The 21501-nt window shown below is 61.5% G+C and overlaps 1 protein-coding gene across 1 annotated transcript in view; it reads left to right on the top strand.

The window, feature by feature from the left end:
* Positions 1–21501, top strand: part of DAGLA (diacylglycerol lipase alpha) — a 62964-nt gene that overhangs the window by 37543 nt on the left and 3920 nt on the right. The window contains exons 4-19 of the mRNA XM_082627240.1: positions 853–954; positions 1531–1669; positions 5217–5304; positions 7263–7397; positions 7999–8076; positions 10046–10170; positions 13864–14017; positions 14595–14678; positions 14793–14870; positions 15343–15423; positions 16272–16414; positions 16735–16803; positions 17140–17212; positions 18428–18624; positions 19459–19588; positions 20103–20290. Of these exons, the coding sequence (XP_082483366.1) occupies positions 853–954; positions 1531–1669; positions 5217–5304; positions 7263–7397; positions 7999–8076; positions 10046–10170; positions 13864–14017; positions 14595–14678; positions 14793–14870; positions 15343–15423; positions 16272–16414; positions 16735–16803; positions 17140–17212; positions 18428–18624; positions 19459–19588; positions 20103–20290 (1864 nt within the window). The remainder of the gene's footprint in view (positions 1–852; positions 955–1530; positions 1670–5216; positions 5305–7262; positions 7398–7998; positions 8077–10045; positions 10171–13863; positions 14018–14594; positions 14679–14792; positions 14871–15342; positions 15424–16271; positions 16415–16734; positions 16804–17139; positions 17213–18427; positions 18625–19458; positions 19589–20102; positions 20291–21501) is intronic.

The raw sequence follows: 21501 nt of genomic DNA, 5'->3' as shown, positions 1-21501 counted from the left end.
GACGCACAGGTTCAGCGACCATGGCTCACGGGCCCAGCCGCTCCGCGGCATGTGGGATCTTCCCGGACTGGGGCACAAACCCGTGTCCCCTGCATCGGCAGGCAGACTCTCAACCACTGCGCCACCAGGGAAGCCCCCTACTTTGCTCTCTTAAGGTCACATGGCTAATAAGCATATGAGTGTCAGAGCTGAGATTTGAACCCAGGTTGTCTGGCTCTAAAGCCTGGGCTCTCGGCTGCCACACTGGGATGCCTGTAGAGCTGGGGCTTCCAATGCTGCCCCCTGTGGGGCTGTCAATTCTCCCACCCGCCTCCCTAATCCCATCTCAGCCCTGGGCCCACTGCTCTGGTCTGGGCAGGGCACCTTGGGCAGCTGGCTGCTGGGGTCCCTTCCCTCTCCTGCCTCAAGTGCCAGAGGCCTCCTCCTGGGAAAAGCAGTTTCCATGAAATGAAGACCCCATCACCCAGTTCTCACAGCCCTGTACCATGGACCTTGTCACCCCCATTTTACAGACGAGGAAACGGAGGCTCAGAGAGATTAGGTAACTTGCCTAAGATATGTCTGATCCCAGAGTTCATGGATATAGTTCTAATTCCTGAACGAACAGAGAAACGCCTCTTCGTCATGCACCTTTGCAGTCACCTTCTCAGGGGGGCGTCGGGGCCTGAGGGCACATGAGTAGAACCGGTGGTGGGAACAGCCACACTCCCTGGGCCCTCTGCGCCACGAGGCCTGTGGCAGGGGCGGCGGGCAGTCTACTGCCGAGCTGGCCGGGCATCCCGTGGCAGGAGGAGCCGGGCCCAGGTTCCAGGGCCTCCCCGTCCTTCAGCTGGGGCCCTGCTCTCCTTGCAGCCATCCTGGTGATCGAGTTCATCTACGCCATCGTGGGCATCGTCTGGCTCACTCAGTACTACACCTCCTGCAATGACCTCACTGCCAAAAACGTCACGCTCGGTATGTTGGTTGGCCGGGGGGTGGAGGGGCCGGAGCCAGCCCTAACCCTAACCCTAACCCTAACCCTGGCATGGAGGGCACAGGGCCAGGTTAGACAGGGCAGCCGCGGGATGGAGGGGACGGGGTCAGCCCTAACCCTAACCCTGGCGTGGAGGGCACAGGGCCAGGTTAGACAGGGCAGCCCCGGGATGGAGAGGACAGATCAGGTTAGAGAATAGGAAGCTCAGGCACCGTGAGAGGGAAGCAGTTTCCATGAGGACGCCGGGCAGGTTGCCTTCATCCTGCAGTCTGCCATACCCCCTTGGGGAACCCTGGGTTTCGGGGGCAGCAGCAGGCACAGCACTGCCCGGGGCTCCGGAAACCCACACAGCTGTCTCTCGTGCCAAGGATGGGCCTTGGGGTCATGGCTCAGCCAGGGGATGGCTGTGTGGCTAGAGGCTAGGGCCAGGGCCTTTGGAGCCTTGCTGTTGGGCCCCAGAAGCAGTTGGGGGTAGGGAGGCTCCAGTGCCCCTTCTTCAGAGCCAGAGAGGTGTCCCCAGCACCATGACCCTTGGCTTCCCACGGCCGCCTCCACAGGGATGGTTGTCTGCAACTGGGTGGTCATCCTGAGCGTCTGTATCACCGTCCTCTGCGTCTTTGACCCCACGGGCCGCACCTTTGTCAAGCTGAGGGCCACCAAGAGGAGGCAGCGCAACCTGCGGACCTACAACCTGCGGTCAGTGGGCCGGGCGGGCGGGCATCCCCCGCGGGGTTTGCTGACGGTGGGCAGAGGCCGGCCCCACACCTCCCTCCCGGCGTCTCAACCTGTGTGAGCCCCGGGCGCTGGCCCAAAGGCTTACCTCAAGTTCCTGGTCTGTAAAGTGGGAACCACGGTAATTCCTGCCTCGTGCTCTGCTGTGAGGTTTAACAGAGTGATTAACACCGTGCTCATGGGAGGTTCGTGCTCAGTAAATGGCAGCCACTGTCATCATCTTCAGCGCTAACAACACGAGAGTAATGGTAGGAAGCCCTCGGACGGCAAGCCAAGAATTGCGTATATTAACTTGCAGTAACTCGCTGAGGTAGCCGTTAGCGTCATCCCCGTAACACAGAGGAAGAAACAGGCACAGAGAGCTTATGTGAGTTGTCTGAGGTGACACAGCTGGTAAATGGTGGGGCTGGGGTCAAGCCTAGGCAGTCTGGCTTTAGAGCCCTTGCTCTTAAGCACTAGGCGAGGCTGCCTCTAGGATTAAGGGGGCTGGAGGAGGTTAACCAAGGAAGGCTTCCTGGAGGGGACATGTTTTGCACAGATGTTTTGGAGAAGGGCGGGGAGGCCGTGCCATGGCAGAGAAAATGCGGGAGGACGTCCAGGCACATTCACAGGGCTCCTGTTTATTGAAAGAAAAAGAGAGGGGGGTGCTTCCAGGGTGGGTCACGGTGGCTCCTATATACTGAGCTTCTGTTCTGCATTAGGCCCTGCTCTGAGCCCTCTCCGCCATCCGTCTATTTAATCCTTTTGCCAACCCTGGTGCGGTTGTGAGACCCATTCTACAGATGAGGGGTCCGAGTTCCAGAGAGGGCAGGTCACTTGCCCCAGGTCAGGCTGGTGGGGAGTGGAACTGGCACTCCATCCCCAGCCCAAGGCAGCAGGGTCAGGAGCCCTCAGCCAGGGGAGTGTGCTGCCCAGGCCCCCACCCCACCCTCGTGCACCTCTGTGTCCCAGCTCCCCTGGGCCCTCCATGTCAGCTCGGCACTGCAGCCAGAGCCTCACCCATGCCTGGGCTGGCCACATTCCAGCCCCAAATGCCAGGTTTTGGAGCCAAGGCCCCAGAGCCTGTTGTTCCTCCGGGTGCAGCTGGCCACTACCACCAGGACCATTCTGCTCATTCCAAGCACATGCCCCCACCTGGCCTGGTTTCTGGGCTCCTGGGGCCCTGGGGAAAAAATTCTCCCCTCCCCAACTCTGGGTAATTGCCTTTGGGGCCCAGGGCAGCCAACGCCTTTGTAGTTGGGGGTTGTCGGTGGCTGTCATCTGAATTAGAAGGTTTTCCAGCGGTGCCAGGCCTTGTGCGGGTAGTGAGAGTCCTCAAGCTCACAGGTCCCCACCTGTTGTGGTTTGTCCAGCTCTTAAGCGGGCTTGGGAGGGCAGCCCAGGCCACAGCTGGGGTGCTGTGACCACCTCTCAGGCTCTTCCCCGCTCGCCCTCCCAATGCTCTGAAACCAACAGACGGTTTTTCGAACAGGGACGCTTTCAAGCCTGCTGACCCTTCGTCTGCTTCCAGGTTTGGGGCTTTGCACAAGCCCTCCTGCCTCATACCAACGGGTTATTTTAGTCTCTGGGAGTCAGGGACCTGTTTAAGTCCTTTGCTCTTTCTCCTTCCAGTGAAATCTGGTGGGGTTTGGGGTGGGTTCTTCCCACCACTACTTCCTAGGAGCCTGACCTTGGATCTTTGTGGAAGGAGTGTCTGCCCTCCCTTCACTTTAGTGAGCTCCAGGGCGGGGGGTGCTGGGTCCATGAACTTTCTGTCCAGACTTTTTAATTAATTAATTTATTTATTTATTTAATTTATTTTTGGCTGCGTTGGGTCTTCGTTGCTGCTTGCGGGCTTTCTCTAGTTGCGGCGAGCGGGGGCTACTCTTCATTGCGGTGCACAGGCTTCTCATTGCAGTGGCTTCTCTTGTTGCGGAGCACGGGCTCTAGGTGCGCATAGTTGTGGCACGCGGGCTCAGTAGTTGTGGTTCACGGGTCCTAGAGCACAGGCTCAGTAGTTGCGGCGCACGGGCTTAGTTGCTCCACAGCATGTGGGATATTCCCGGACCAGGGTTCGAACCCATGTCCCCTGCATTGGCAGGCGGATTCTAAACCACCATGCCACCAGAGAAGGCCACTTTCTGTGCAGATTGAGTGCGTCTCTCCCTGTCTTGGTCTATGTAGCCTAACTGATGCTTTATGCCAAATGTGTCATTGGCTCCATCTGCCCCCTGGTGGGCATAAAGGGTACTGCAGTAGAGCGTACAGCACTTAACATCTGCCAGAGGGAAGGGAGGAAATTCCCTGCGAATGTTTAAAAGCCCATTTGGTTAGAAAGGGTTAAAGAATGTGATGCTCTGGGAACTCAGCTTGGCCAGCATGCTGTCCCTTCATCAAGTCCCCAGTAAGGGGGACGTTGGCTTAGGACGTGAGGCTGCCCAAGTCCCTTAGGGCTGGCAGGTCCCAGAAATAGCAATCCCTTGCACCATTTCCTAACCCCCTCCTGTAGCCCTGGAAGGCTCTGTGGCTTTCCCCGTCCTTGTGGCCCATGGCCGGTGGAACCAGGGTTGGGAGCAGGAAGCGGCCCTTAGTTGCAAAGAGGAGCCAAGAGGCAGGGGAGGGGGACCCGGTCTGTCACTCCTGATGGATGCTAAGTGCCTTGCAGGCATCCAGGGCCACCCGTGTCTGCTCCGCCTGACCCACCCAGCACCAGGCTCTGAAGGAGCCGATGGGAGGGCACATGTCACAAAAGCAAGCCAGCCCCTCTTGCTCAGTCTGGAAATTTACATTTTTAATATTGGATCTGTTATCTTTACGCTCAAAACACACCGACTTCTGGGCACCCAGCATTGGAAGCGTCTCCGTGAATAATCGGTCAATTGCTCTCCCTTTGGGTGCAGAGTCCTGGGTACCCTGACTCCCCATCAGAGCAGCCAGACCCATTGGGGCTGGGGTTGAGGGTGGAACAGACAGGGACCCTCTCCCCTCTAATGTAACAGATCCAAGGAGTTTAGGAATGCAGAGCCTCATTCGGCCCCTTAGACTTCCCCAAGTACAGACAATGTGAGAAATCCTTTCTGAGAGGGGAAACAGGTCTCTTGGGCAGGTCTGCTCCAGGCCAGGAAACAAGTCGGCAGAGAGGCCAGCACCCTGCCACCATCTCCCAGGGCTCTTGATCTGAGCTTTTGGAGTGGGCCGCAGGGCAGCCCCCGGTTAGGGCTGCCAGCTCTGAAGCCCCCAGAGTGTGCTATTGTCAGTCTGCCAGAAGCTGGGAGCGTAGGCCCTGGCCTCGGCCAACAGTGCACCATCTTAGGCCACCAGGAGCCCCCCAGGGAAAGCCCTGCTGGCTGATAGCCAGGTCACTGGCCGGCCAGCCTTGGCCGGACCCAGGCCTATTCTCCCCTAGACCCTCCTACTGGGGAGCACTTTGCTGGGGTCCTGGGAACAGGCTGTCCTGTTTCTATAATGTCTGGGCCCAGCTCTTCTGGCCGGGCCCTCTGACCTCACACGTACCAACTCTCCCCCACTGCAGGCACCGCTTAGAAGAGGGTCAGGCCACCAGCTGGTCACGCCGGCTCAAAGTGTTCCTCTGCTGTACTCGGACGAAGGACTCCCAGTCAGTAAGTACTGGGAAGTCGCCGTCCTGGGGCTCACATCCTGCTGTCGGCGACTCAGGAGCCTTCTCTCTGCAGCTCTGCCGGGTGGGGCAGGGCTGGTCTTTGAGCAGGAGTGAGGTGACAGCCTGCTCCTAAGAGGACCTGTTATTATTCACTGAAGGACTCCCTCCAACATGTGAAACAGCCAACCCCTTGCTTTGTCAAGGAGACAGAAAAATGTGAAGACCTTTTATCCACCCCCTTTGAACTCAAGAGTTTAGTTTAGGAGAAGAGATACTCAAATATCAGGGCAACCTGAAGGCAGAGAAGAGCAACATCTCAGCAGGCGCAGGTCCCTCTGGAAGATCCGTCCCTCGATGTGCACTGTTAGTCCTCCGCACCCGCCAGGGTGCTGCGGGTCAGTGGTGGGTGGCCCCCGGGTTGGGGAGGGGAGGCAGGGCCCTGGGGGGCCCTCGGCGGAGCCCCACCACAGCGCTGTCAGGGCCCTTAGGGGTCATCTAGTCCCACCCTTCGTTCTGCAGATCAGGCAGCTGAGGCCCAGAGAGGTGGAGTGACTTACTCAGCATTGCACAGCTAGTTAGTGGCAGAGCAAGTGAGGTCAGGAGACCACTCGTCCCCAAGCCAGACAGCAGGTGCCCTCCATGGAAGCCCCCGGAAGCCTTGAGTGGCTCCTACCCACTAGCAGCCCCTGGTGAGCCGTGGAGTGAGTAATCACGCGTAAGAAAGTCCCTCCCACCCCCAGAGGTTCCCTGGTGGGTGGGAAGCACCCCCCCCAACCCCAGGGCTCTCGGGGGAGTCTGAGGGGTCTCAGCTCAGGGCGCGCAGAGGACACACCCACCCCTCCTGGCAGACAGCTTCAGGGCTGGCATTGGAGCCTGGGGAAAAAGCAGAACGTCTTTTCTTATAATGGCTGGGGGTCCCCAAAACCTAGGTCCCATCAAACACTGACGGCCTGGGGGTCAGGTCAGGTCAACTCCAGCCCAGAGAACGTTTTGATCAACTCATGCTGTGTTGCTTAAAAATTTGAATTGGTTGCCAACATTTAAAAATCAGGGGAGTTTAGGACAAGTTCAGTATTTCTAGATTTGCCCAAGGCGGGCCTCTCAAAGCAGTAGCAGGCTCTGTTTGGCCCCATTAGGCTTTTGAGTTTGCAGCCCTTGATTTTTCCTCTCTTACGTGTGCCAGATACTCAAGGGTGAAACCCAGCGAGAGAAAACCAGTTGCCATGAGTTTCTTCCCACCACAGCCTCTCCTGACCAGTTAGGGAAGAGGTTCCAGACTTCAGCTTGTCGTGAGGCAGGGAAGACTGCACTCTGCCGGCAGGGCTGCGTCTGTCTGCCTTGCCTCCCGCCCCCAGGCCCCAAGCATGGCTGTCCTGAGAACAGAGCTGGCAGGACAGCTAGGGGGGCCAGTGGCCCCAGGTCACATGCCCCTTTTGCAGGCACATGGTGGGGGTCCCTGAGCCTACAACTGTGGACAGGTTGGGGAGGGGGCCTGAGACCCAGAGCTCTGTGCAGCCCTTAGCAGGGCATTCAAGGTCACAGCTGGTGGGAGGTGGGAAGAAACTCAGTGTGGGGAAAGCAGCCAGGAGCTTAGTTTTGGCTCCTCTGCTAGAGAGAAAGGCCGAAGGAGAAACAGGCCAGGCCCAGGCCTTGATTCCTAGTCCTGGGGGAAGAACAGGAGACGGCTCCCGGGGGCATCTGTGTGGGGTGGACGGTGCCCGGTGAGCGCCGAAGGAGAAGGCTCAGCGGTGTCTGGGACAGCTTCTGCCGGGTCTACAGGGGCCCGGAGCCCAGGACAGGGCCCTCAGGGTCACGGCTGCAGAGGGCCGCATGTGGGGGGCTGGGGGGAGCTTGCACAGGGGACCCCGAGCAGACACCCAGCCCTGGGCATTCACGCCCTGTGTCTCGTCCTCTCTCCTGCTCCCCTGCCACCGCCTCCTGCCTCCCTGGATCTCGTAGGACGCCTACTCGGAAATCGCCTACCTCTTTGCCGAGTTTTTCCGAGACCTGGACATCGTGCCCTCCGACATCATCGCTGGCCTGGTGTTGCTCCGGCAGCGGCAGCGGGCCAAGCGCAACGCCGTGCTGGACGAGGTGAGCACGCGGCCATCCTCAGGCCACCTCCCCGCGCCGCCCTCCTCCCGGGCCCTCCCTGCCGCCCCTGCTGCCCCCCAGGTTCCACCCACCCTCTTGGCCCAGGAGGCCACCCTTTGATGTTCACTCCCTTCCCTTCCCCAGCTCACCCTTCACCACTCGTGGCTCTTGCTTGAGTGACTTCCCTCTGCGGAGCCGCAAGGCTGCCTCCAGGGCCCCAGGGAACGTCTAATCACAGGGGCCCAATGAAGCATCCAGCTCCACGCTCCAGCCTCTGCGCTTGCCTCTCCACCCCACCCCAGCCAACACTACAGTCCTAGTTGGGGTCTCCCGGCATCCCATGCAAAATACGTTTTCTCCCGGCCTGGGCTAGTGACGTCCCAGGGGATTGATGCTTTGGGTGGGAGGGGAGCAGCTGGAGATGTGAGGAGACCTCAGATTTTGGAAAACTGGCCAGGTCACGGGAGAGCTAGAAACCACACGCCCCTTTGGGCTCTCAGGCCCTGGGGAGGCAGGCAGGGTGCAGAGGTGGGGGCCTGGACCCCTTTCTCAGCTGTGCAGCTGGGCCCGGGGCAGTCACCCTAACGCGCCTGTCTTCCAGGCCAACAATGACATCCTGGCCTTCCTGTCTGGGATGCCGGTGACCAGAAACACCAAGTACCTCGACCTCAAGAACTCGGTGAGTCGGGCCCACCCGCCTCCACCCCGTGCCGACTCCCTCTCTCCCTCTGCCGGGACGAGCCGAGCAGACCACCTGCCCGCTGCCCTTGCAGAGTTGGGCACACCTGCTCTGCGCGGGGGGGCCCCCCTCAGCCCTCCAGGCGGCCCCCCTTCTCAGTTCACGCCCCCTTCCTCCTGAGTCCGCCCCCCAGCGGCCCCACCCCCAGCCCTGCGTCACGCTGGTTCTACCGAAAAGAGCCCTGAATCGGCCTCACGGTGCTCAGAGTGCTTGGTCCTGGCGTCCTGAGGTGATAAAGGGCTTCAGGAGGGGGAGCTGGTGGTATTATTGCCGCGGCTGTTACTGGTACAAAAGGCAGCAGGACACAGCACTTTGGTTTCCAAGCTTTTTTGAGTAGCAGAACCTCTTAAGCGCCTTTAGGAGAAATCCGGTGTGTGTGTCCCAGTAAAGGAGCTCCTCGCCCAGGGCTGAAACTGCAGCCGGAGAGCCGGCCCTGCCCCAGAAGCAAACCGATTTAGTGTAGCGGGGGGCTGTGACCTTGAGCAAGTCCCTGACCCCTGAGTCTGTTCCTGCAGCAGCATAAACAGTGCTGGGCCTGCCTTTCACCCAGAGCCCCGGTGGGGAGGGGATGACCCATCCTGAGCCCCGTTCCCTGCACGGCGCCAGTATACGGTGGTGCCAGTCGGGACAGTGTCAGAAAGGATTCATCCTTCACGTCTGAATCCCCTGGAAAAGCCTGTTGTCTATTTGCCCCCGCTCCCCAAAATGGGCATTTGTATCCCTTCTTAAAATAGCCTGTCCAGGGCTTCCCTGGTGGCGCAGTGGTTGAGAGTCCGCCTGCCGATGCAGGGGACACGGGTTCGTGCCCCGGTAAGGGAAGATCCCACATGCCGTGGAGCGGCTGGGCCCGTGAGCCATGGCCGCTGAGCCTGCGCATCCGGAGCCTGTGCTCCGCAACGGGAGAGGCCACAGCTGTGAGAGGCCCGCGTACCGCAAAAAAAAAAAAGAATAGCCTGTCCATAGCATGTGCCCAGAGCAGCCGTCCCAGCCTCCCAGGGCTGCCCAGGCTCACTCTCACCATGCCCTCTCTCGCCTGTGGGGGGCAGGGGAGGGGCAGCTGAGCCTCCAGGTGCCAGCGCCCCGCCCTCCTGCCTGAGCCAAAGAGGATAACTGCCTTCTCCAATGCTTTCCTGGAGAGCAGACAGAGCAGCCAGGGGACGGTTCTACCCCTCGGGGCCCTGATGAAGGTGCTGTTTATTTCACTTCACAAGATGACTAATCACCCTCTTCACCTTTTACGAGGTGACTAATTCCCTCTAAGTGCAGGAGTCCCCAGTGCCTGGGGCACCCGGAACACTGGAAGCCGCTTTGCTGGGATACCTGGGCCTCCTTGCCTTCCTGCAGCCGTCAGGCTGATAACAGCCACCGGCCTCAGACACCAGCTTTCAAACCAGCCCCTTTCTCAGAGATCCCAATCTGCCCAGACGCCCTGATGGTGGGCCACTGGTCTGGTCCCCAGCATGTCCATGTCTCCAGGGCCGGCCCTGCTGCTCTGTGGCCTGGGCAACCCCCTCCGGAGGGTCCAGGCCTCTCAGGGTTAAATTACCCTTCTCGGGGGGCCTGATTGCCGAGGTGGGCGATTGTCACTGTAACCTCCCCCTCTCTTCCCTTTTCGGGAAAATGGGCAAGGAAATCGATCCAGTGCTCTGAGTGTTTTTCTGTCCCCAAATCATTAATTTCTGAGATTGGAGCAATGGGACAGGTCTTAGGAGGATTCGTGCCCTGGTTGCATGGAGATAATTAGGGAAATGCAATTATCTGGAGGAGCGGGTCCTCCAAGGCGGGGGTGGGGGTGGTCTGCAGCCTGTTGGGAGGGCAGCTACTGCCTCCATCCTCCATCGAGGGGAGCCCATGGGCCCTGAGGCTACAGGCAGGAACGGCAGGAGGTGACCGTCCTCGTCTCTTCCAGCAAGAGATGCTCCGCTACAAAGAGGTCTGCTACTACATGCTGTTTGCCCTGGCTGCCTACGGGTGGCCCATGTACCTGATGCGGAAGCCGGCCTGTGGCCTCTGCCAGCTGGCCCGGTCCTGCTCGTGAGTATACTGGCCCGTCCCCCTAGCTAGCGGCATGTTCGGAGGGGCTGTGGTCACGATGCCGGGCCTGCCCATGGGGGGCTCTCCCTAAATGGACTGTACCTGCTAACCTGCCCCCTGCGGCCCGCGTTGCTTCTCTTCTGCACCATCTCTGGGCCTCAGGATTTCTAGTTCGGCGTTATCCCTGGATGGGGAAGAGCGTGGGCTTTGGAATCACACGGTATCAGGTTTGAATCCACGCTTTGTCACTGGCAGCCTTGGGCAAGTCGGTCTACCTCTGCAAGCCTCAGTTTCCTTATCTGTAAAATGGGGATGTTTGAGAGGACGAAATGAAACGTTGCCCAGCATCTGGCTGTGCAACTTACCTCTGTCCCATCTCTCTCCCTGCCCCCTCAACTACTCCCCTCTGCCCGCATCTTCCTTCTCCCGGCTCCCTTCCTGTGCTCTGCCTTTCTGGAAGAAAGGCCTTTCCCAGTTGAGGCCCAATCCATAGAAGCCTCTGGAAGGGCAGCAAGAAGGCCCTTTGTGAAAGGCTCCAGCCCTCTTCACAAGGAGTTGGCAAGGCCTCAGCCGGGTGCCGCCCTTAGCCCACCGCCGGGGGCCGGGGTGGACTCTGCTTTCCTAAGTGGGCCAGAGGAGGGCTCGGCTCCACGAGGGCCCCTCCCCGTCTTTGGTGTCTCCGGGCTCTGCCCAGGCCGGGCAAAAGGAGGACAGCTCCCTGGGCTCCCTGTTCCGGAAAGGCTGGCATGCTGGGCGGGCAGCTTCTCTTCCACGACACTATCGCCCTTGGGGCCCAAGTAGCCACTCCCTCCTTCAGCCTCCTTTTCCCAGAAAGCTGGGGGGCTCTCAAGCTTGTTCTCACCATCCCCCAGCGACTGACACAGCTGACCAGGGCATCCCCACGCCCCTCCCCGTCTTTGCCAGCCCGCACACTGCTTCTCCCCCCCAGCATCCTTGGGAGCCCCTGCAGCGGCTGAGAGGCTTCTCCAAATGAGCACTGGGCCAGGAGTCCTGAGACCTGGGTTCCGACAGCCCTGCTCCATTTCTCACTGGCACAGTGGGGACGTCATTTGTACAGGCAGTGTTCGTCCTGCCCACCTGTGGGGTATTTCAGAAGCCGGGGAGTCACTGGCAGCCTGGGCACTTGAGGGGCTCTGCAGACAGGAGCGAGGCTGCACTTGCAACAGCTTCTCAGTGCTGCAGGAGAGGAAGCAGAAGGACCTCAGACCCCGTGAGGGCCCTGTGAGAGCCCGGTGCCCGGGGGGGCGGAGAAGAGGCAGGCCTGAGTCCCGGCCTATAGCCAAGGGTGTCGGGATGGAGGCCAGAGGGCCGGGCTCTCTTTTCTGAGTCCCAGCCTGTCCACAGCAGCCCAGAGTCCCAGCACTGGCTGGAGGAAGGAGGGCAGCCCCCCTGCCTCAGGCCCAGGCCCTTCACCTGCAGTGGTCCTCCCGTCCCACACAGAGCATGGCAGGCCATGCCTGGCTATGGCCCCGCCACCCTGGGGACACCCCACTCGGCTCCAGCCCTGCCCTGGACGTGTGGTCAGTCTCCTGTGGGCGGGAGAGGCCCTGCCGTGGGCCAAGCGGGTCCTCAGGCTCCCAGGCTCCCAGGACCTTTGAGCCCCTCAGCGCCCCAGCCTCCTCTAGGTGGGCGTGCTGGCCTCGAAGGTGCCGCGGGCCCCTCCTTTCCAGGCTGCTGGCCCCGCTGCTCTCATCGGTTCCCCTGGCCCTCAGGGGCAGCCTTCTCCCTGGAGAGAGGGAGCACCACCATTTATTGGGTGCCTATTGTACGCCAGGTGCTTCCTGCATCTTGGGCCTTTGATCTCACCCCAGCCTTGTGAAGTACCTCTCAGCACCTGCCCACCAGGCCCTCGCGGTCAGGAAGGGCCACCAGAGCAAGGATTCAAGCCCAGGTCTCTGTCTCCGAAGACTACATACGCTTTAGCAGCCACGTGCTCGGTGCTAGAGGGCGGGGCTGAGGTTGGAGAGGGGCCACAGCTGCCTGAAAACGGGAGCCTGGCCCACAGGCCCAGGCCTGTCCCCACTTGGCCCAGCAGTGGCGGGGGAGGGGTGTGGGGGTCTCCCAGAGTAAATGGAGGTGGTTGCCCACCCCAGGCCTGGTTGCTTCCGAGACTTGGCTCGACCCTGGGTTTTCTCAGTGAGGCCTCTTCCCAGTGAGGGGTATGTATCAGTCCCTCAGGTGCTGCTCGAGTGAAGACAAACCTCTGTGCATCACCAAGATCTAGGATTCTTAGTATCAATAAAATCTCAGCCGTCAAGCCAAGAAAGCAGGCAGACACAGGTCACATGCTCTCCGGGCTCCAGGGCCCCATCTGTTGGGTGCTGGCCCCCTCTGGTGGCCTGAGGAGCAGCTGCACGCGAGCTGGGTGCCCAGCTCAGCCGCTCACCCGTTCATCTTGGGGATCCTGCTATGTGCCTGACGCTGTTTTTGGTGCTGGGGATGTAACTGTGAACCAAGCAGAGCGAACCCTGCCCTGTGGAGCCCACCGCCTGGTGGCAAGGCACAGACGAGGAAATGCAGCCCATTGGAGCACGTCAGTGTTTTGGAGAAAAATTAGGCTGGCTGTGCTGTCAGGCTTGGCAGGGGCTAGCTATGTCAGATGAGGTGGCCCAGGCGGTGGACCTCCCAGAGCATAACATTTGAGCAGAGGCCTGAAGGAGTGAGGGATCTGGCCACACAGAAACCACGAGAAGAATGTTCCAGGCAGGGGGAACCACGGTGCACAGAGGCTGAGGCAGGAATATGGCCAACGCATCCGAGGGGAGTCGGAGGCAACAGGCCAGAGAACCAGGGCCAGGTGGGGCAGGGCCCTCGGCCCTTGCAAGGACTCTGGCCTTTATACTGGACAGGAAGGGCAGCCTCGGAGGGTTTTGAGTGCAGTGATGTGGCTTGAAGTGTATCTTAAAGGGTCACTCTGCCAGCCATGTTGAGAACGTAAGGGGCGAGTATAAATGAGGGAGACCAGTCAGGGGGCCCCTGTGACACTCCAAGGCAGGGATAAGGTGGCTTGGAGCAGGGTAGGGGGTGGTGGCGAGGGCAAGCGTTCGGAGTCCAGATCTGAATTTGAAGGTAGAGCTAGCGGACGTGCTGACGGACTGGCGTGGGATGTGAGGTGGGGTGAGGACCTGATGGCGAGGCTGGGCCCTGAGGGGTGGGTGTGGGGACTGCCGGAGCACAGGGGGCGGAGCCTCAGGGACTGGAGCCTGGAAAGGTTGCAATCCTGTGGGACATCTGGGAGGAGGTGTTGCACAGGCAGTGGAATGTGAGCAGGTCTCTGAGGCTTATAGGCGCATAGGTGGTATTTAAAGCTCAAGACTGGATGAGGCCCCAGTAACGAGTGTCGCTAGCGAGAAGAGGAGCTCCGGGGCTGAGCTCTGGGTCCTCAGTGAGAGGACAAGTACAATAGGCTGCCCCTGAGGGAGAAGCAGCCCAGGAGAGAGGGTGCCTCCAGCCGAATGGGGAGAGCGTTTCAAGGGGGAGGGCGAGTCCCACTGGGTCTTGTGCTGCCGAGAGGCCGAGTAAGATGAGGGCTGGGCCCGGGCCGGGCCGGTGGAGCTTTGCAGGGGAGGCTTTGGAGAGGGGTTACGGCTGCAAGAACCAGCTCCAGAGAGGATGGGGGAGACCGCTGCTCCGTCGGGGTCCCTGGCTCTGAGCCCTCTGCCACCCGCCCAGGTGCTGCTTGTGTCCCGCACGGCCCCGGTTTGCCCCTGGAGTTACCATCGAGGAAGACAACTGCTGCGGCTGCAACGCCATCGCCATCCGGCGCCACTTCCTGGATGAGAACATGACCGCGGTGGACATCGTCTACACCTCCTGCCATGATGCGGTGAGGGACTTGCCAGGCTGGTGCAGCGTCCCCCCCAGCCTCGGGCCTCCGCAGGCCACAGGAGGCAGGCGGCGCTGCGGCCTGGGGTGTGTACGCCGTCCCCCTCAGTGGCAGGAGCCCTTGGCTTGGCTGGCATGGCTGGCCGAAGCCTCCAGGCCTCCCCTCGCTGGGCAGACCAGAGATGGGCCGCCTCCTTCTCCCCACATCCTGGCCTGCATCCGCTCTGGGGCTAGGAAGTGGACCCCAACCCCACACCCAGCATTGGGGCTTCCTGGCCCCAGCCTTTGGGGGAAGGAATTGAGCGGGAAGAAGCAGGAGGCACTGGGGAGGGGGCAGCCCCTCAGCACTGAGCAGGCAGGACGGCAGCGCTCAGGGCGCCCGGGTCAGCGGAATTAGCAAGGCCGTGTAGGCTGTGTGCCGGGTTGGGAGGGACCTGCTGTGACCCTTGCAGGCGTCAGGGGCCCAGTGGCCAGTGGAGCCAGATTCCCGGGCCCTGAAGGAGACCGGCTTCAGTCACCTCCCCAAATCTGGCTCCACCCTGGGGGCCGTTCAGGCTCATGAGACGCCCTTCTCCTAGGTCTATGAAACCCCCTTCTACGTGGCAGTGGACCACGACAAGAAGAAAGTGGTGATCAGTATCCGGGGAACCCTGTCCCCCAAGGTACGCTGCCCAGTGACCCAGCCCACCCCGTGGACCCCCTCATAGCCCCCGAGGGTGCCCGCCTCCTTTTTCCTGTTCTCAGTCCCGCCCCTCACCATCCTCTCTCCCCACAAGGACGCCCTGACAGACCTGACCGGTGACGCCGAGCGCCTCCCTGTGGAGGGGCACCATGGCACCTGGCTGGGACACAAGGTACCCCTCCTCTTGGGCTCCCCCGGCGGCCCCTGGCCTTCTCCTCTCCACTGCCAGCACGCAGGCCTGTCCTGTTGGGGTGGGGGTTCCTCCGGGGCCACTGGGCTCACCAGGAGAGACTGCTCAGAGAGGTGCGGATTCATCTGGAAAGTCCACTGCCCCCAACTTGCCAGGACCCCCACAGCCCTGCCCGGCGCAGATCCTGTCCTACAAGAGCTCAAGGAGGCAACTGGGAAGAGATCTCACTGGTTCCTATTAGGCACACCATCCCTCTGAGCCTCAGTTTTCTCATCTGTGAAATGGAAATGATGTGATAAAGTGTCCACCAGCACCCCCAGCCAGCTTGTCATGAGGACCAAAGGGGGAAATGGGAGGGACAGGGTTAGTGAGCTTCACATCCCTGTGGTTTTGCTGGTCCCTGAAAGGCCTCCCTCCCTCCCTGTGACACCCACCTCTGTTCCTCCTCACCCAGGGAATGGTCCTCTCGGCTGAGTACATCAAAAAGAAGCTGGAGCAGGAGATGGTCCTGTCCCAGGCCTTCGGGCGAGACCTGGTGAGGCGTTTTCCATGCCATGAGCCCTTGCCACACCCAGCTCGCATTCCCCCAGGGCAACAGACTGGGGACAGGACAGGTGAATGATGGAGCCTCCCCTGCAGGCCAGGCTCCTACACTCTCCTTCCATCCCTGGCTCCCAGCCCCCTCCTCACTTGCTCAGTCCCTCCCACCCCCTCTTGCCCTTTCTTCTTTTGTACCAGTTCCTCTTGAACACCCCTGCTCAGCCCCACGCAGCTGTGAGCACCTGCTCGGTGCCAGGCACTGGAGGCGAAAGATGGCTCAGTTCTGGGGCTTCCAAAATGTTGAGCAGAATGAACATAGAAAATAATTGCAGAACAGATAGAGGGGTACTGCTCTGGTTGAGGGCGATCTGGGCCCTGCCCACTGCCCACTCCTCCCTGTGCAGGCAGGCAGCTCCTGAGGTGCTCCCAACTGCCCTTCCCAAAGCCAAGCAGTCCCTGGCCTCAGGAGACCCCAGTCTAGTGGTTGGGGCACAGGGATGGAAGCAGGTGACCAAATGATTATAATAGAGTGTAATCACTATATTTAAAGGTCTATCCCAGGTGCAGATGCAGTATCTAGGAGGGAGCAAGCCTCTCCTGGAAAATCAGGAAGGGTTTCTCCAAGGAGGTAACCTCTGTGCAAGGTTTTGAAGGATGAATAGGAGTTTGTTATATAATCTCCCCAAGAAGTTGCTCTGTGGGGGCCTAGCTTGTCCTCTCCTCTGCCCCAGCAGCCACACAGCACAGACATGATCCCAGGACTCTGGGAAGCCCCCTCTGCCTCCCTGGTGTCAGCTTGGCAGGCAGCAGGGCAGGACTCTCAGGGCTCCTCTCGGTCCCCAGGGCCGCGGAACCAAACACTACGGCCTGATAGTGGTGGGCCACTCCCTGGGCGCAGGCACCGCTGCCATCCTCTCCTTCCTCCTGCGCCCCCAGTACCCGACCCTCAAGTGCTTTGCCTACTCCCCTCCAGGGGGCCTGCTGAGGTGAGCAGTCTGGGGCCTCAGACTTGGCTGGGGCTGACGGGTGGACAGCGCTGGGAGCTGGCTCGGTCAGGGGGCTGGACTGGGCAGTCTGGGTTCCGATCATAAGGGAACCTGGGAACGGCCTGGAGAGTGGAGGCGGGGGTTCTGGCAAAAGCCAGGTGGACCCTGGGATCTAGCCCCAGCAAAGCCTTGCTGACGGGATAGGCGGGCAGGGAGCAGGCAGCCCCGCTCCCCAGAGGGTCTTGGAGTGCTGGAGCCAAGCCCACTCGGGAACACCGTGCCCCTCCCCTGCCTTAGCACCCCCTCGGCTTTCCTTGCAGCGAGGACGCCATGGAGTATTCCAAGGAGTTTGTGACAGCTGTGGTCCTGGGCAAAGACCTTGTCCCCAGGCAAGTCGCTCCCTCTCTCCACCTGCCTGGCCTGGGCTGTTCTCCCACCTCGGGGCCTCACCCAGGTGCCCCGTCTCTCTCACTCAAATTCCCACCTCCTCGAGGGACCCCCAGAATCCCCCCAACTCAGGTGTCCAGGGTGAGAGGGCAAGGTCGGCCCGCCCTCCCTGGCCTCCCCGTCCTGGCTGGACCCTGCCGAGCTGCAGGCTCTTCACCCACCCCGTGACCCTGATGGCCTGGTCTTCTTGTTCCCGGGAGCCCTGCCGCCCCTCACCCCGCCCGTCTCCCCGTCCTGGGCCAGCTCAGGCTGACGCCCCGACTTGCTTCCTTCTCCAGGATCGGCCTCTCCCAGCTGGAAGGCTTCCGCAGACAGCTGCTGGATGTCCTGCAGCGAAGCACCAAGCCCAAAGTGAGCCCACTCCCCTCCCCGCCGTCGGGGCACCCTGGGCTCTGGGCTCCCCATTTGTCTTCTGCCCCACCTGTCCCTCGGCCCCCCGCCACGTGAGGCCAGGCTGGGGTGTGGTTGATGTCTTGGGGACCTCAGGCCACCAGGCCCTCAGCATCTCCGAGCTCACGCCATCTGCCCCCTACCTGTCCTTGTGCAGATGGGGAAACGGAGGCCCAGGGTGGGCAAGGGACTTGCTTTTGCTCACACAGCAAGTCGTAACGCAGTCAGGACTGGAACCAAGGGCTCCTGAGTCCTGATTCCTGTGGCACAGAGCTGCCGGCAGTCGGGACAAAGCAGTCCCGAGGTCAGTGCTCCGAGTGTGACAGGAAGGCCTCCTCCAAAGCCCACTGCGATCCCCAGGCTCAGGGAGGCTGGAGGTCGCCTGGGGAGGGGCTCTGGGGGCAGTTTGTTCTGGTTTTCCCTGCAGCTGAGAGGAGAGGGCCAGCCCTCCCTAACCCCTCCTCAGGCCTGCAGAGGACACTGGGGGCTCTTCCTGTAGCATGGCCTTCAGCATTCCAGGCTGGGGGTGGGTGGGCATGCTGCAGCCAGGCGCCCTGAGGCGGGCAGGGGGTGGCCGGCCAGGCCCAGCAGGGCCTCTGTGCCCCCAGGCCCGCCCTCACCCCATTCACCCTCTCAGCCCAGTTGGGACTGTTCCCAGCCTTTGTGCCCGTGACCATCTGGCAGGCAGGGCACCAGGTGCCGGGGTGAGCAGGCAACGAAGGCATAGGAGGAACCTAAGGACATGGAACTGCCCCTCTCAGACCCAGTCCCGGATGCTTGTCAGGCCCGGGAGGCAAGTGGCGGGGAGCCGACCCCGATGTGCCGGGCCTGATGGGTGCAGCTGGACTGAGTTTCGGGGTCTGTTCTGCCTCTGACTTATGAGACGACCTAGAGCAAGTCTCCCTTTGCTGGGCCTGTTTTCCCTCCGCTAGATAAGGGGTCGACTGGTGTTGCAGCTCTGAAGTTCAGCCATTCCATGTCATCTGTCATTGGCACCTTTTTGGCCATCGTGGCCGCTGGACACCTCAGCCCCCGCCTCTTCACTGGGCGTTGCTCTTCCCTCTGCCCCATGGCCATCCCAGCTCCCCGCCGTCACCTGTGAGCTCTCCTGAGCACCCCCTGCCCACCCGGGCAGCGCCACTCAGCTCCATCCCCCTCTTCTCCCTGTCCCCACAGTGGCGAATCATTGTAGGGGCCACAAAATGCATCCCCAAGTCGGAGCTGCCTGAGGAGCTGGAGGTGACCACCCTGGCCAGCACGCGGCTCTGGACCCACCCCAGTGACCTGACCATCGCCCTGTCAGCCAGCACCCCTCTCTACCCGCCCGGCCGCATCATCCACGTGGTCCACAACCACCCAGCGGAACAGTGCTGGTAGATGCTGCCTGTGCCCCGGTCAGCTGGGAGGTGGTGGCAGCCAGGGCAGGGGAGTGGAGGGTGGGGCCAGCCTTCGTTCTGTCACCCTCGGGGCGTAGGTGCAGAGGCTGGTGATGGTGGCCCAGGGCGCCCACAGCAGGGTTGCCCCAGCCTCGGGTCCTGGAAGTGCAACGACAGGCCGATGCAGAGCAGGACTCCAGGCTCCTCTCTTGACGGTCCCAGTCTTCGTCCCCAGTGTCACCCTTCCCTGGTGTCCCTCAGGACAGCTGTCCCCACTCGCATCCATTTAAAAGCGGACACCCTGGAGGATCACCCTAAAGCTCTGGCCAAGCTCACGCCTCAGTTGTCACTTGGCATCGCGGCTGGGATGAGTTGGCAGACAGCTGGCGGGGGCAGGAGAGAGACCAGGAGAGGGCGGGTACGGCGACCTCTCCCACCTCACCCCCGACCCCTTCCCGCACTCTCAGAGGGTTGGGCTGCCTCCTCGACAAACGGCTTGCAAGCCGGGACCCTCCCTGGGGTGGAGCAGGTATGGCCCAGGCCACAAGCAGGTGACAGGGCTATGTACGGATCGGGACTGAGGCTCAAGGTCAGGCTTTCCGGCTCCATGTGGCATAAATGTTCCTGGCTGCGGAGGGCTGGTGGCGAGGGCTGAGGTGAGGCAGAAGCAAGGAGCCCGGGGACACAGCCCTGCTGGTCCAGCCGGGCAGGGCGTCTCCAAGGCCACCCCACCCCCACCAAGCCAGGGCAGAGAGCAGGGCCAGGGGCCTGGGGGCCAAGGCCAGGCTGCCCCCCGCCCGCCCACTTCCCTCTGGCCCCTGTGCCCCTCAGCTGCTGCGAGCAAGAGGAGCCCACGTACTTCGCCATCTGGGGCGACAACAAGGCCTTCAACGAGGTGATCATCTCGCCGGCCATGCTGCACGAGCACCTCCCCTATGTGGTCATGGAGGGGCTCAACAAGGTGAGCCCCACGGCGCCTGGCTGGCCGGGTCTCTGTCCCCGTGTTACACACAAGGGTGCGACGCTCCCTGGACACTCAGTGGGCCAGGGAGCCCACTCGTGTCCTGGGCTCCACACACGCCTCTGTCCACACCACCGTGTGGTCCCGTGGTGGGTAGGGGCTAGGAGACACCCAGGAACCTGTCCCTGAGGAAGGCTGAGCTCAAACCCTGAAGGCCACCTGGCACTTGGCGGACGCATGGCCAAGCAGGGGCAGCCTTGGCCATTGCCCAGCCATGGAAGGGCCGACCACAGGGTAGGAAAAGTCCAACCTGTCCCATCTGTGGGGCGGGCGAGGCACGATCACAGGGCCTGGCCCCGACCTTCCCGGAGGAGCCGGGCCCTGTGTGGGGAGGAGAGCAGGCCCGGCTGACCCCATGAAGCTCGGCCGGGCCTGAGAGGCCTGGCCTGCTGCCCCGCCTCCACACGTGATTGTCACCCCTCCGCCGCCACCAGCTTCCCCGTCCTGTCCCCAGGTGCTGGAGAACTACAACAAGGGGAAGACGGCCCTGCTCTCTGCTGCGAAGGTCATGGTGAGCCCCACGGAGGTGGACCTGACTCCCGAGCTCATCTTCCAGCAGCAGCCGCTGCCCACGGGACCACCTGTGCCCGCCGGCCTGGCCCTGGAGCTGCCCGCCGCAGACCACCGAAACAGCAGTGTCAGGTGAGCGCCGTCGCCCCGCAGCCCCGCCCCAGAGGGTGTGTGCAGCGGCCACGCACGTGCTCTCAGCGAAAGCACAAATGCTTGTGCACGTGTCCATTCTGTGTACGCACCGGGCCCTCGTATGTTCATGCCACTCTGTACAGGTGCACGGGAGGGATTGAACTTGCCTCCGCTGCTCGGGGTCTCTCCTGCTCTGCCCCCACTGTCCCCAAGCCTGCCACCACTGAAGCCCACGTGGGCTAGTAGGCGTCTAGGGATGCACAGACCCCGACCACAAACACACAGATTCACTCATAGCTGTTTAGACCCAAACAGATGGACACCCGTGCACTTACACGCACACACATACAAGCTTACACTTGTATATACATGTGTTCACAAATAGTAGCTCTAAGTTCACAGAGCTCCATACAGACAGACTCACGTATAGAACACACACCAAGACAGAGGCCAAGACGCTTGGACACAAGGACACACTTGTGCGGGCAGCCATGTGTGTAAATGATGGACGCACCTGTACCCAGACCCAGCCTCTCAGATACATAGGCCGACTGACATAGAGACGCCTAATATGCATGCTGCACGCAGAAACACAGGCGTGTACCCGCTTCCAGACGCAAACACACCCCACATTCAACACACTCTTTTGGGGGTTGGGCTCTGAGGCCACGGCTCCTGGGGTGGGTGGGGATCCTCCTGCCTCTCTGGGACCCTTCCCGCCCAGGTCCTGGGTCCAGGTTACAGATCTGGCCTAGAGGCTGCTAAAGAGGGTGGTGGCTGCTTCCTGGTCCTTGGTGGGGACACCTGGACTTCTCTCCCTATCTTACAAGCATTTCCCATAGCGGCTGCATGACCAGATGGGGGAGCCAGTGTCCCTTCGCAGCTGCAGTGACTGCTGCGTCCCCCACCCTGGCCCTTCACTCATTCCCTGCAGGCCGGTGTGCGGAGACAAGGGGCTCCGGGGCTCCAGGGCCCCATCCAGCAGAGGGCTACACCCCATGGGAGAGGTGGGAGGAACCCCCGGGTGAGGAAGGAAGTGATAGGAGCTCAGGAAGGGGCCCAGAGGGGTGCTGGCCCGGAGGGTGGGGTTGGACCCAGCGGGGGCGGCTCTGGGCCATGCTCTCTCCCTGCCTACCTACCTTCCCTCCTTCCCTCTCTACCCTTCCACCTCTGCCTCCAGTGACCTGGGGCAGCCAATCTCTCTGGGCCTC

This window comes from Mesoplodon mirus, assembly GCF_964341445.2.
Source record: "Mesoplodon mirus genome assembly, chromosome: 7".
NCBI classification, from domain to species: Eukaryota; Metazoa; Chordata; class Mammalia; order Artiodactyla; family Ziphiidae; genus Mesoplodon; species Mesoplodon mirus.
This window is presented reverse-complemented; position numbering and strand designations above follow the sequence as displayed.